General features: G+C 40.5%; 2 protein-coding genes and 1 long non-coding RNA gene across 3 annotated transcripts in view; 1 reads left to right on the top strand and 2 right to left on the bottom strand.

Moving 5' to 3' along the window:
* LOC124338674 overlaps nucleotides 1–6,579 on the bottom strand; it is a 35,395-nt gene extending 28,816 nt beyond the window's left edge. The window contains exon 1 of the long non-coding RNA XR_006917925.1: nucleotides 6,191–6,579. This is a non-coding gene — a long non-coding RNA (uncharacterized LOC124338674). The remainder of the gene's footprint in view (nucleotides 1–6,190) is intronic.
* Nucleotides 6,580–7,599: 1,020 nt separating this feature from the next.
* Nucleotides 7,600–9,741, top strand: LOC124338107 (probable dolichyl pyrophosphate Glc1Man9GlcNAc2 alpha-1,3-glucosyltransferase). Its single transcript, XM_046792179.1, has 8 exons — nucleotides 7,600–7,773; nucleotides 7,834–8,106; nucleotides 8,170–8,362; nucleotides 8,425–8,649; nucleotides 8,706–8,814; nucleotides 8,875–9,011; nucleotides 9,081–9,220; nucleotides 9,283–9,741. The coding sequence occupies exons 1-8, from the start codon at nucleotides 7,715–7,717 to the stop codon at nucleotides 9,695–9,697; spliced, it is 1,551 nt and encodes a 516-aa protein (XP_046648135.1). The 5' UTR covers nucleotides 7,600–7,714; the 3' UTR covers nucleotides 9,698–9,741.
* Nucleotides 9,742–9,786: 45 nt separating this feature from the next.
* On the bottom strand, nucleotides 9,787–11,626 carry LOC124338106. Its single transcript, XM_046792178.1, has 2 exons — nucleotides 11,365–11,626; nucleotides 9,787–11,300 (listed from the first exon to the last, which is right to left on the bottom strand). The coding sequence occupies exons 1-2, from the start codon at nucleotides 11,557–11,559 to the stop codon at nucleotides 9,912–9,914; spliced, it is 1,584 nt and encodes a 527-aa protein (XP_046648134.1). The 5' UTR covers nucleotides 11,560–11,626; the 3' UTR covers nucleotides 9,787–9,911.
* Nucleotides 11,627–13,188: the final 1,562 nt, after the last annotated feature.

Raw genomic sequence — 13,188 nt, 5'->3', positions numbered from 1 at the left:
GCCGACGACGACGACGACGACGACCGAAAAGACCTTTGGCTCTTTTGGTTATAAAAGAAGAAGAAGAAGCTTTTCTTCTCCGTCAAAAAGAAAAAAGAGGAGGGTTTTGTTGAAGCAGCAACTGATGTGCTAACTACCATACGGCTATATATATATTATAGAAGCGCTAAAAAATAACATCGTAGCAACAGTTCTCGCTATTCCCACGGGCTGAACGTCTTTTGCCGAGATGGCACTGCATCAAGGGCGGAAAAAGCGGACCGGAACAAACTGAAAAGTTTCTTCACTGAATTTCAATTGGAAAATAGAAAAGAATTCAAATAGAATTTTCAACGTATAAAAAGCAAATGGCTAGGACATAAATGTGTCAATGCTGAAAATGGTGAAAGGGACGTAGAATTGGAAGAGAAAAAACAACTTGGCTCGAGACTCCAACTGTCAATTTGGGAATCGTTGCTGTCCGCGGGACAAAAAAGAAAAGACGACCACGCCCGTTTTGATCGGAACGAATATAAATGGGAGAGTCGGGACGGCCAGCACGGCTGTGACGATCGAGCATTTGCGGGGGGGTTGGGGGGTGATTTGTACTCGTTTAAGGACGCATCAGCATTAGTTTCATATTAGATGTAATGGATTGGCACTTGATGTCATTCGCTGATTCGTTGCCGGGACCCAAGAGAAAGATCTTGGCCGTCTCCTCTACTACAACAGATTTTATACTAGACACTCTAGCCTCCCACCAGTCCTCTTCCGTCCTCGAATGGGAAAGAGTCTATACGACTGCAGCAGCCAGCCAGCCAGCCAGCCAGCTGCGCAGTTTCTGGGCCATCAGTTCTGGTGCTGCTGGCACGGCAAATGGACGAAACGGCAGTTAACGTAGAAGGTGAATCGCCAGTAAAACGCGGAGGGATCTTAAAAAACCCGACAAGAAAGGCACAGCTAGCCATCGCAGCATTTATTTTAAAGCCGACGTTTGCGCTAAAGGACCTTATATATACTCTGAAATCAAAACGAAATGGATGCAGGGCGAGATCCATTGATGGCTGTCAAAAAAGAAGAAGAAGAAGAGCCTCCACGCGAGTCTATATACTGTCGGATTTGATTTAGAAACTTATTTTATTATTACGCTCGGTCGTCTGCACAGGAATGAAATAAAAATATGACTAGGAATGGTTATAAGTGCTGCGTGACTCGTCGCCATATAGACGGCAAAAGATGAGAAAAAAATAAAAATCGACCTGCCATTTCTTCTTTCTCCATGTCTTTATGGCAGTGCTGCGGTCGACGTTGAGTGCTCGACATTAACATTTTGATTGCTCGAGATTCTCCTTCAAACGACGGCCCAATTCTTCTTTTTTTCTCTTCTTCAAGAGATGAGGAGAAAAGAGGGAGGAGGATATAATCATCTCGTATTTTGTCTCTCTTTTCCAACGTTTGCTCCGATGACGATCCCCTTTAGACACACACGCGACAAAGAAGTTTTTGAAAGGACAAAAAAGAGTGAACAAATAATACAAAAAAAAGGACCCAAAAAAGATTTGGGTATATTGCCGTATCCAGGCTCTTCCATCTGGTGGCGAGGATCGGCCAAAAGAAAAAAAAAATGAATTTTTCCGTTTCTTCGCATGACGCGCATGAGGATTCGTCATATTGCAAATACCTCTTTCCTGTTCTCTGATCTCGGCTTATTTATATATTCAACTTTTTTATTTTACTTCTTCTCCCCACTCCCCATTTTTTCCGGTTTGATTTCCTCTTTGAGCTATTTTTTTTCTCTCCTCCTTCCGTTTCTGCACAACAAATAAATAAATACAATAAAAATGGAATGGCCCCCATATCAAAATACACGAGATCCGTTAAGCCATATCTTCCTATATAGATATTATCGATGCACATCAAAGCAACGACATTCAGTGTGCTACACAAGCGCTCTCCGTGACCTGCAGCCATTTTGTTGTACATGTCTGGATGGAGGAACTCAAAAACCCCAGGCCACAAAAAACAAAAACAAAAACAAAAAAATGAAAAATTGAAATGGCCTGTAAATAAACATCGGGCGGTTAATTCAAAAACTTTCGACCAAAAAACCAATTTGCGACTTGTGATCAAACTGTTGAAAGGTATACAAGTTTGAGATCCGGCGAATTGTAAACACTGGGGGACTCACAACTTTTCTTGCTAATTAAAAATCAACAAGAACTTTGTTAGAGACTAGACAATAAAGTTCACATCAGGTTAAACTGGGGTACGGAAAAAAAAACTCAAGTAAAGTTACTCTGAACTCTGCGCAGTGTTTGAGAGAAGGAGAGAGAGAACTTTACTCCACACTCGCGTAGAGAGTTGAAAGTGGCACCCGCGTTTGGTCTGTGTATGGGTCTGTCGACGGACGTCCTTTGCAACCGCCGCTAATCAATCAAGTCGCCGTAGAGAAAAAAAAAACCCAAAAAAAAAGAACGTATTTGTGTGCAGAGCTCTTCAAAAAAAATCCCCCTCCGCTCTGCGGGACGACATTATTATTTCCTTGATCCCGTTCATTCAATCTGGCTTAAACACAAGTCGTCCATTTGATGAAAAAGACGTGCATTACTTACGTATGAGGAGACCACCGAAAATGTGAGACGAAAGATCTCTAGGAGGCCTACCAGTTTGGAAATCTCATTATTCTGACTTTTCAGCCTACTGGGAAGTTTCCAAGAAATTGTAAAAAAAAAAAAAGAAAAAGAAAATGATAAAAAGAAGGACAGCACTGACCATTTCACTCAAAATGTCTTGCGCAATCTTTGGGAAAATGCGAGGAACTGCAAGTTGATGAACCAATTCATCCGCCCCCCTTTGGAATAATAACGACATTAACCATTGACTGTTTTAGCCTTGGCTTATTTAGGATTCGCTTTGTACAAACACTCCCATTTCTATGTCTGCTGTGGGGATAGTGTGTAGTTTCCTAATTTATCAGTCGGCGGCGCCAATTTCAAACAGCTAAACTAAATAGTCTGCTGCGTAATACGACAGAGGAGAGCGGAACAGTCGAGTTGGCATTCAAAGTGTACCGTCGAGGTTGATTCAATTAACTGTGTGTTGATTGAGACTCGATTGTGAGCGTGCAGAACTGCAGATTTCCAGCGATGGTACCGAGGAGGAAGCCCTGGAGCGAACGATACCAGGGTAACGCGGCTAGAATAATGGCAGAGCACATTTCAATTCGTATAATTGATATTTAATCAACAAGTCAAGAGAGTGAGCCCCAGTAGCACGTTTCCCCGGTAACGCTACTAACCTCATTCCCGAGAGAGAAATAGAATTGTAGGAAAAATTGATTAATAAAAACTTGGGTGGGGGGCTATAAAAATAAGCATCAATATGCTGGTGATCAGCATTGAAAAGGCCACAACCACCCACGCCATGAAAAAAGACTAATGGCATCCATTGTCTTGAAAAAATTGCTAATAAAAAGGCAATCAACCGGAAAAATCCAGAGAGGATGAATATATACGGCGGGTCTTCCGTACAGACGAGCAGACTATCCTATACCCAAGAAGTAATCAATACCGTTTGACATTCCCTTCCCCAACCCCCTCTCTCCTCTGTAAAATTATGCGTTGCTAACGAACAACGGCGAAATTGGACCCGGTAAATTCCGATCGATATTACACCGACAACGTGATTTTTGTTTGATTTTTTTTTCCTCCTCCTACTCTCGCTAGTCCTACAGGGAGCGCTTTGTAAAAGAGATGAGGCGAAGCACAAGCTATATACGGGTGCGTCCTTCGTTACTGCGATGGAACAAAGCCTCTTGTGCCTCTTATACACATCGCACACACACACAGACGTATAGCAGCGTTGTTCCAATATATTTAAGCTCTCCGGCTCCCAGCATCCCCACCAACCCGAAAACCTAGTCGCCCGTATTACCTCGCCCGTTCGTTTTCACGTGATTAATCATGTTTTATTGACTTTTTTTCTTTTTGTTTTCTTTTTTCTCTGCTGGTATAAGGACTATAAGCTGATGCTTTTCAGTGTTCTCCCGCTGTCTTACTCTCCCGCCAGTGAACAGAGTTAACAGCCAAGCCAGCAACGTCATCTGATCAGTCCGGCTGATACATAACGAGCTGGGAAAACTATACACGATGGTCGCGCGGGCGGGACGAATAACGAAAAGGGTCACCGAGACACACAGAGATCCCGTGAAACGAACGTTGTATTACGCGGTACACACATCTAGAGCAAAAAGAGAGAGAGAGAATTGTGTGACACAACAGCGTCAGTGGATATCGATCCGTAAATTAATTAGACATCTCCGGCCCGCGCGCCGCGACAGGAGGAGGGCAGCAAAGAAGTGGGGCGGGAGACGGAAGCGTTCGGTGGGGAGGTACATCACGACGACTGACGGTGGTGCCAACCAAATAAAAATAATAAAAAAAAGGTCACCCGTGTTGTTGTTGTTGTTGTTGATGGTGCTATTGTTATTGTTGTCTAATGGTATTCCCCCGTCAACGCAAACAAGCAACACTTTCGAATCGCCCCAGACTTTTCAACACGGAAATGTATTGAACTTTATTCCAAACTAAAAAAGTTCGATTCAAAAGAGAAGAATATGTACACTTCCCCACCCCCCTCTTTCTCAACTTTATTCGCCAATGTTTGCCAATCCATCAATTGGATTTCATTTGAAAATCTCATCGAGGACACATTCGTTTGATAAATCTGCGCCTGTCTGTCTGCTGTGTTAACTTGGCACTCCCAAATAAACAGCATATAATCCCACGCTCGTACAACTCGGTGCCCGTGGTGCTGATGTTGCACCTACTGGGGTAATCTACTGCGTATAATATGCCGGGCGTGTTCTCTGCTCGAGAAATTGGCCATGAGCCGTCACGACGCAAAGGGGACACAAAAATAACTCGGGTGGTGCTGCTGCCACTACCATGAAAAATGAATTCGATTCACGCATCTGTTATCCCGTCGTCGCTGATTGATCCTCTCTGCGTGTGTGTGTCTCTCTATCTATCTGCACGTTTCACAAGGACGACGAAATGCGAGCTACTAGTTATTACGTACCGTACACGTACGTAATAATAAATGTCGGAGAAGTGAAACTCGCCAGCCAGATTGGAAAACCATCGCATTGAGATTTGTTCGGCGGAATATCTTGCATAACCTGTCCCCCCCCCCCCCACCCTAAAACCCTATATATAGCGTCTAGATCCTTTTTGCCTTTTGCTCATGACCAAGCCAGTCGGCCATCTCAATCCGCTAATTGAGTCGTCAGGAAGACGCAGCAGGGCGTATGATCAAATGCGGAATCCTCCCAGCCAAGAATCACGTCGTCGCCCCCCTCCATTTCCATCCATCCCTAGTCGTTTCGAATCGCCCTGAAAACTGGACCCTATGAAATAGTAGCTCACCGCTGTATGCTCGCTATATAATCATCATTATACCCAGCAGCTCATCTGCATTCCAAATTGAATTGTGCGTGCCACACACCAATCAATAGTTCCGCTTTCGGGACTATTGAATGTGAGAGCCAGCAATAGAAATGGGAAACTCGCAACGGATGAAATTCCGTGAAAATGAGATGAACGAAAATGTTGGACAAATGGGGGGGAGAACTTTCGTGATGGCGTTATTGACCGTTCAGACTGCGTAGTTTGAATGCGTAATGGGCAACGAGTCTCTATAAAGTATTTGGATAGATCTCTGTAACTATAAAGAATGGGAGAGTGATGCTGGGCTATCTTCCAAGGCATTAGCGCTAAAAGCCAGAAAAAATCGTTCTGAAAACTTTTGGTAAAATATAAAAATGTTTTCCAGTTGGCAATGTAGAATACTAATATGTCCACATACTTCTTCTTAGACTACACACAGCCTGGCTTGATGCCCACAGACAAAAAAAAGGATAAAAACGTTGATTAACATCAAACATGAGTTTGAGAATCGCCTTTGATGGAGAAAAACAAATGAAGACAATTGTGTCAACTGCGAAATCGTCAATTCTTCAATGCTAACATTGACGGTGACAAAGATCTCGTCGCATAATTAGAGAGTCAACAAAGTATAGAGAGCGGATTTGTTCTCACGATGACAAACAACCCAAGAGCTCTTGGCCAAGCAAATAATTCACACAGTCAACACACACACACCAAATTCGCGAGCTAAGAAAAACAAGAAGGTCAAAATTTTTGTGACTTACTACTTGAGCTGCCTGGAATGAAGCATGTTTTTTTGGGGTAGAACTAAGAAAAAAACAACTCTCGTCAGCGTCAACATCATCCAGCAAAAGTTTGGGAATCTCGTACGACACTTAATATTTTTCAAAGAAATAAGTTAATCTCATTATTGAGCACTTACACAGATCAATGTCTTGTTTCATTCGCGGTAATGCTGTTTTTAGTTTTTAAGATATTACGTGAATTGTTTACAACATCCTGTCACAGTCACGGGTAACCCGTTGCTGGATCATCACAATAATCCAATTAGTAAAAGCTGTTGCGTGATACAGTGTCTGCAGCTTTAATTGGATTCATCACAAAATAACAAGCATAAGCACATTGAATAGCAAAATGAAACAGACCTCGTGCTGTTTTTCGTTTTCTCGTGTTCTTCAACAAAATCACAAACGTTGCCAAGTCACTTCTCGTTAAAATAATTTTCATTCTTTTTAATTATTAAGTTGGGACATGGTCTAAGACTATGGTTGGGAAAAAAAAGTTTGCTTTTTTCTTATTTTTTATATTGAAGAACTTGTCAAATTTCAATCAAAAAGTTCTGTAAAAAAGTTAGAAAGTCCAAAAGGAAAAAAAAATATTTAATCGTTTGCTTCGTTCTAACGTTAAAGTTTAATCCAGATTCAGGAGAAAAATGTCAGAGAATTTTCAAAAATAGGTAATTCAGTTGATAATAATTTGATGTCTGATTCGAATGAGAACCCAGCTTATAGTATATGCATTTATAATAAGATTTCAAGGGAAGAAGAAGAACTGCCGGGGCTAAAGTTTAGTTACCATGCAGATGGGAAATATCGGGCAGATATATTTGCAGTTGTCAAGTAGATGACTGAAAGTTAGGCTCGACATGAAATACTAAAAGGTGGTTTCATTACTGTCGAAGGAATTCTAGTAAATTTCCTGTGATCTGGGCGCCGGAACACCAGGCGAACTTTGTGTATCGCTCATTCAATTATTATTGACACACTGAGCTGAATCGATTTTTTGGTTGACAAGTTCAGAAATGAAATTATCATTAGGCTAAGCTTAATTTGGATTTTGAGGAAATCGGTGCTTTATAGTACATAAGTTAATTTTAAACACAATCAGCGTAGTGATGCGCGCATCCTGTTTGGAAACTCGCCAGCTGTTTTTTTCTGTTCTAATTTGTGAATTCTGCCATGTAATGAGGGTTGCGTATGAGATGATTAGCTAATTACAAAGTTACTAACTTTGGCTCAATTGATTTCATCAAACCATGTTGGTGTGTGTGCTTCGTAGCCCAAGCAAATCCGCGACCGCACACAATCTTAATTCTAAAATTTGTGAGCGTAATGAAAATCGAGTAAGAGAAGGCTTCGATGACGAGTGTCAACAAACGCTTGATGACGTTGCTGTCGTCTGCTAAAACCTAAAAAACAATACAGAATTTATTTCTCTGAGTTGGCAGCTTAGTGCTTTAGACGTAATTGTGTATTGTTAATTTGATTGGGTTATTTAACGTACGGAATATGTTGTGGCGAATATTTGCATCCATTACATTCGGAAAGCTACTCTTCATACCGTCTTAGTAATATTTTTTCAAATTGTTTATTTCCATTGTTTATACTAACGATTTCTTTACTCGAAGCCGATCGACTGATTTTGAAGTCCATCGTAACTGGTTGGCCGTAACACACAGCCTGCCGCTAAACAAATGGTATGTCGATGATACTTCTCAATGGACGCTAGATTACCCTCCATTGTTTGCTTGGTTTGAGTACCTTCTTTCTTGGGTGGCCTGTTTGTTTGATCCTGAAATGCTGAAAGTGGAAAATCTAAACTATGCTTCACAGAACACAGTTCTATTTCAAAGAATCTCTGTGATTTTCACTGATGTTGTCTATGCATTGGGAGTACAAAAGTAAGATTAATTAAATCTTTGCTCTAATGATTCCGTGACTAAATGCTATTCCTTCCTATATAGATGTTTGTACTCGATTGGCAGCACTCAGGGAGGAAAGTTACAGAATAATTCTGGAAAATGGTTTAGCTCTCCAACCATTTTGGCCTTTTTACTTTTGTGTAATGTTGGGCTGTTTATAGTGGATCATATTCATTTTCAGTACAATGGGTTTCTGACTGGCATTCTGCTTCTTTCAGTTGGCTCTATCCTTCAGGTAAAAATATCTTTTGGATATGAATAATAAGGTCTCCAGTTGTACTCTTTTATATTTTATAGAAAGAAAACCTGAAGGCAGCATTTTGGTTCTCTGTGCTTCTCAATTTAAAGCATATATACCTTTACATTGCTCCAGTTTATTTTGTGTACCTCTTTCGAAGCTACTGCATTGAAATTCAGAAATCAAGATTGACATTTCACTTTAAGAGACTAATCAAATTGGGGATGATAGTTGTTACCACATTTGGTGTGGCATATGGTCCATTTGTTGGCCAATTTCAGCAGGTATCACAGACCAAATTATTCTTTTAAAATCTCTTCTTATTCTATACACTGTTAAGGTCATGTCCAGGTTGTTTCCATTTGAAAATCGCGGGCTGTGCCATGCATACTGGGCGCCTAATTTCTGGGCAATTTACAATATTGTGGATAAGATCTTAGCTGTTTCTGGTATCCCTATTTTTAATGTATGGCTTTGATTTGAAAGTTTAATTATTTCCTGAATTTTAGCGCGCTTATTTGGTTGGACCGCTGTTTCAACTACGACTGCTTCAATGACTGGAGGCCTAGTCCAGGAATTTGAGCACTCGATACTTCCATCTGTGGGACCGAAAACTACTTTGATTTGCACGTTACTGGCTCTAATAGTAAGGTTTTACGCAGCTAACATTATATACTTATTGAAAACAAATCATTCACAACGTTTAAATTTAAAGCCGGCGATTGTCATTCTACTCCGGCAACCTAACCAACCACGCGTGTTTGTCCGAGCTATTGTTTTGTGTGCCTTTGCGTCGTTTCTCTTCGGATGGCACGTCCACGAGAAAGCCATCCTCATAGTCATCACTCCGTTGACGTCAGTATTGGCACATTTTTTCCTGCGTTTGAATCAATAAGACATGCATCACTCTTTTACAGGTTGCTAGCTGTTTCATCTCACGACGATTGCCGACTCTTCCTTTTGTTAAGCATGACGGGTCACGTATCTCTTTTCCCCTTGTTATTCACGCCGTTTGAGAACGTTTCCAAGATATTTCTGGTCCTTACCTATTCCCTCGCTAGCTATTCGTTCTTGTCCGCGCTCCATTATGACCCCAAATCTAAAAGCACATTGGTGAAATTCCGATCTTGGGAGCGCCTCTTCCTTTATGGACTGGTTGCCGTTGCATTGTTCGAAAGCTTCATTCACTCCATGGTCGATCCATCCGGTAAACTGCCGTTTTTACCTTTGTTGATCATGTCGGTCTATTGCGCCGTTGGAGTTATTTACGTTTGGCTTCTTTTTGTCATCGCCTCTCTGAAAACAGAGAAAAAGATCTCAAAGCAGAAGTGAGCATGCCTGTTGCCACCCATGTTAAATAAATGTAATAAACTTCATGCAGATTGTTATTTTCAAGCCAAGCAAGACAAATAGTCAACAGATGAAGTGGCAAAATTTATTTCACTACAATGTGCAATTTTCTCTTTCAACAATAACACGTTTGTACACCATGTTATTTATATATCGGAACTAGATAGCAAAACCACAAAAAAAAACGTGCGTAGAATTACTTTTTGGTTTGCCTCAAACTGTTCAATTCTTGTTCTAAGTCGCTGATCCGTGTAGAGTCGTCGGAGGATTTTTGTTGTTGAATCTTGAGCTTACGGCGCAGATCCGTGACAATGTCAGTATGTCGCCTTTTCTCTGCTTCTAGTTCAAATTTATGTTTCGTTGTAAGGCTCTGCGTCACTCGCTCAACCTCCGAGGCAACTGCACTCTTTTCTCGAGCCAGTTTAGTTCGTTGCTTGTTCAATTGTTCTTTTTCCTGTTGTAGGTCCAGTTCGACTTGACGCGTATTCTGAATGGCATTTTCTAGTTGTTTTTCAAGTTCTTCGACATGATGCACTCGTCGTTGAAAGGCGGCTTCTTTAATAGCTGTTTGTCGTCGATATTCGCTGTTTAAAAGCTCCAAGTAGGAAGCTCTGGTGCGTTCTTGCCTTTCCTTCTCCAGTAGCTTTTGCTCTTCTTTCCAAACTTCAAGTTCCAATGCTGCAGCATAAACTAGGCTTTCTTCAGTTTCTTGAGTTTTTCCTTGACTACGACGGTGCTTCTTAGAAGAGATCCTGACCTTTTCTGAGCACGTTTTCACAGTTTCTGATGAAACAATAGATGACTGGATGCTAGGAGGTGTGGGAGCTGTATTAGTTTGGTTGGCTGGTTGTGTTGCAGTTTTTGGCTCAGCTTCAGACAATGTAACCACTACACCAATTTGCGGCGTTGTAAAACCCGAATTCATTTCATTCAAATCCACTTCCAACAGTGAGCTTATGGGAAAAATTCCCGAAATGTTTATCGGTTCTAGGTGTAGTTTTTCCAAGATCCGGCGTTCTAACTGATAATGTTCAATGCGCTCTTTGATAGGTATGGTGGCTTCAGCAATTGGAATATCTTCGCAGAAAAGAATTATACTCAACGCTTGCATGGACTGTTTCAAAAAGCGTAAAATACACTCTGGCGAACCCTTTAATTTAGCAGTTGCTCTCTCTCCAATTTCGGTAAGGTTCCGTAAACAGTTGAACGGCTGAAAGCAAATAGGGCTTCCAAACAAACTAAACCGGAACTCGAATGGGATGTTTTCTGACGGCCACAGGCTCTTCGAGGGGAACAAGTAGAGAAGGTTTTCGGCAAATGATATAGTCACCGACATATTAAAGAGAATCTGCTCACTGGTGTCGTTTGGGTCTTGTATAAGGAAATATTCGTCATTGATTAGAACTGGTCTCAGCTGTCTCTCTTTTGAAGCTTCAGTTTTTGGTGTCACAAGTTTAAGCCGATCTCTTTGATTCGTCGCCAAAACTTCTTTTGGTATAGCCTCTTCGTTAGACTCACCAAAAATTGATATAAAGAGAGAAGGTTCTTTCACAGACGAAATGCTGCTGGAGGTGCATTTGTACCACTAATAATAAAACATAAATTAAAATTAAATTCTCTTTAACCAAAAATTGTGTCAATCTTCATACCTTTTCACTTGATTTGGATTTGATATAAAATGACAAATCAATTGGATCAAAATCAAATAGCGTACCATCTGAAGAGACATGTGTACACAAAAGTGATACATTTTCCATGTTTGAAATTCTTTCATCAAGTTCTGACGTAAGGAAAGCCACTTCTTGATTAATAACTACATTTTTTGCACAACACACTGGCTCCATAATAGCTTCATCATCCCCCCAAAAGACTTTAAATCTAAGCTCTCCTTCGTTTGAAGGAAAATTCTCCCCTGTAATAGAACATAAAGATAAGAGATGAATTTTTCAATCTAATAATTTTAACTACAGCAATATTTTACCTCTGATAACACGAACAATCACTAAATCCATCATTAGAAGTGTGCTCCAATATCTTCTTTATATAGAAAGTGAATGGGGACTCTACCTTTGGATGTTTCTACAATTTCCCTATGAGATATAAGGAATTCTGCCGCTATTCCATATGCAAGACAAGGAAGACCTAAATTCATGATCTTGATGATCCTGAACAAACTGTCTTCAGCTGACAAATCTTCATGGGGGCGACAGGTACAATGGTATTTTATGTATGGATAACAACCAGTGCGAAGAATGTGATAATTCTTGTCTTTCACAGCCCAGTTGAAATGAGAGAATCCTCTTTGGTCATTGATAATGTCGTTGTATTTTACGAAATAAGAAGTCCAAGGAGGAAGATTTCGTTGAAGCAAATATCTTGTCAAAACCTCGGATGCATTTGGTTTCTCTTTGAATTTGGATGCAGTTGAATATGTCTTCGTGGAAGAAACTAATGATCGCCACATCAATTGATGATATAAAAAATTCCTATCCTATCAAATTCCAAACCCAAATGAAAAAAAAAACTGATGGCATGCAGGCTTGCAGTGGCAGACTAAACTTATACGCGTCTTTTAAACCTTTTACAAACACGCCAATGCAAAAAGAATCTAGTGGTGCTAATAATTTTTTCTGCTATAGATGTTATTCCAACCAGCTTAAAAGCATGTTAAAAGGCAGGCTATAGAATACGTATTCTATGGCTCTGTTAAAAGGTATAAAACTTAGGTATAAAACGCTGGGAACCACAAAGATCGTGATTATTTGTAGGTTATTTCCACATCAATCACAGTGTAAAGGAAACAACGCCAACACTACAAAAAAAAACATTAGAAAAGAGAAGATCGAGTTGAAAACCGAGTAAAACCTCTACCCAACCATCATATGTGTCGAGTCCATCTTCCTGCCCTGCCTTGTAAGGTATCTGTCAAGTAAATCAAATTAATTTACATTTGATCTGTCATACATGAACACTTGCAACTTTTTCCCCAGTTGACGCAGGCTGCTTCCCGGAAAGTTGATGGTTTCAAGTAACAGTGGCCGTGTCACTCCCTTTTCCACTGAATAAGAATAGAAGAGAGGGCATCTACATTTTCATTGAGCGTGAAACCGTAACCGTGGACGTTAGCAAACATAATTTGATAGCGCTGCTGCTGGAATCAGATCCGTTTTGGATTTGACAGCAGATAGACGCAGTAGCCTACCTATTTTGAAGACTTAAAAATGGTTTTTTTACGGGGATATCCGACAGAAGATGAAGGTTTCCTTATCCAAGCAATTAATTTGTAGCTGCTGCGGTCATTCAAGCGATTCCATTCAACATTCCACATCGCATTATTCTCTTATCTTAAATAGAAAAAAAAAATTATTCCATCATTGCTGCATTAAAAAGACTACCATCGTTTCATTTTAACGTTAATTAGGCATATGTCAATAAAAGCATTGTTTTCCCCCCCTTTTTTTGTGAAAAATTCC

Source organism: Daphnia pulicaria, chromosome 4 (assembly GCF_021234035.1).
Source record: "Daphnia pulicaria isolate SC F1-1A chromosome 4, SC_F0-13Bv2, whole genome shotgun sequence".
In the NCBI taxonomy this organism is placed as follows: Eukaryota; Metazoa; Arthropoda; class Branchiopoda; order Diplostraca; family Daphniidae; genus Daphnia; species Daphnia pulicaria.
The sequence above is the reverse complement of the archived record's forward strand: the minus strand, read 5'-3'. Positions and strand labels throughout refer to the sequence as shown.

Coding starts and splice junctions, on each gene's coding strand:
- LOC124338107 (XM_046792179.1), top strand. CDS start 7,715: ATGTTGTGGCGAATATTTGCATCCATTACATTCGGAAAGCTACTCTTC. Junction 8,107..8,169: donor TATGCATTGGGAGTACAAAA/GTAAGATTAATT, acceptor CTTCCTATATAG/ATGTTTGTACTCGATTGGCA. Junction 9,012..9,080: donor GCACGTTACTGGCTCTAATA/GTAAGGTTTTAC, acceptor TTAAATTTAAAG/CCGGCGATTGTCATTCTACT.
- LOC124338106 (XM_046792178.1), bottom strand. CDS start 11,559: ATGGAGCCAGTGTGTTGTGCAAAAAATGTAGTTATTAATCAAGAAGTG. Junction 11,301..11,364: donor AATCCAAATCAAGTGAAAAG/GTATGAAGATTG, acceptor TTTTATTATTAG/TGGTACAAATGCACCTCCAG.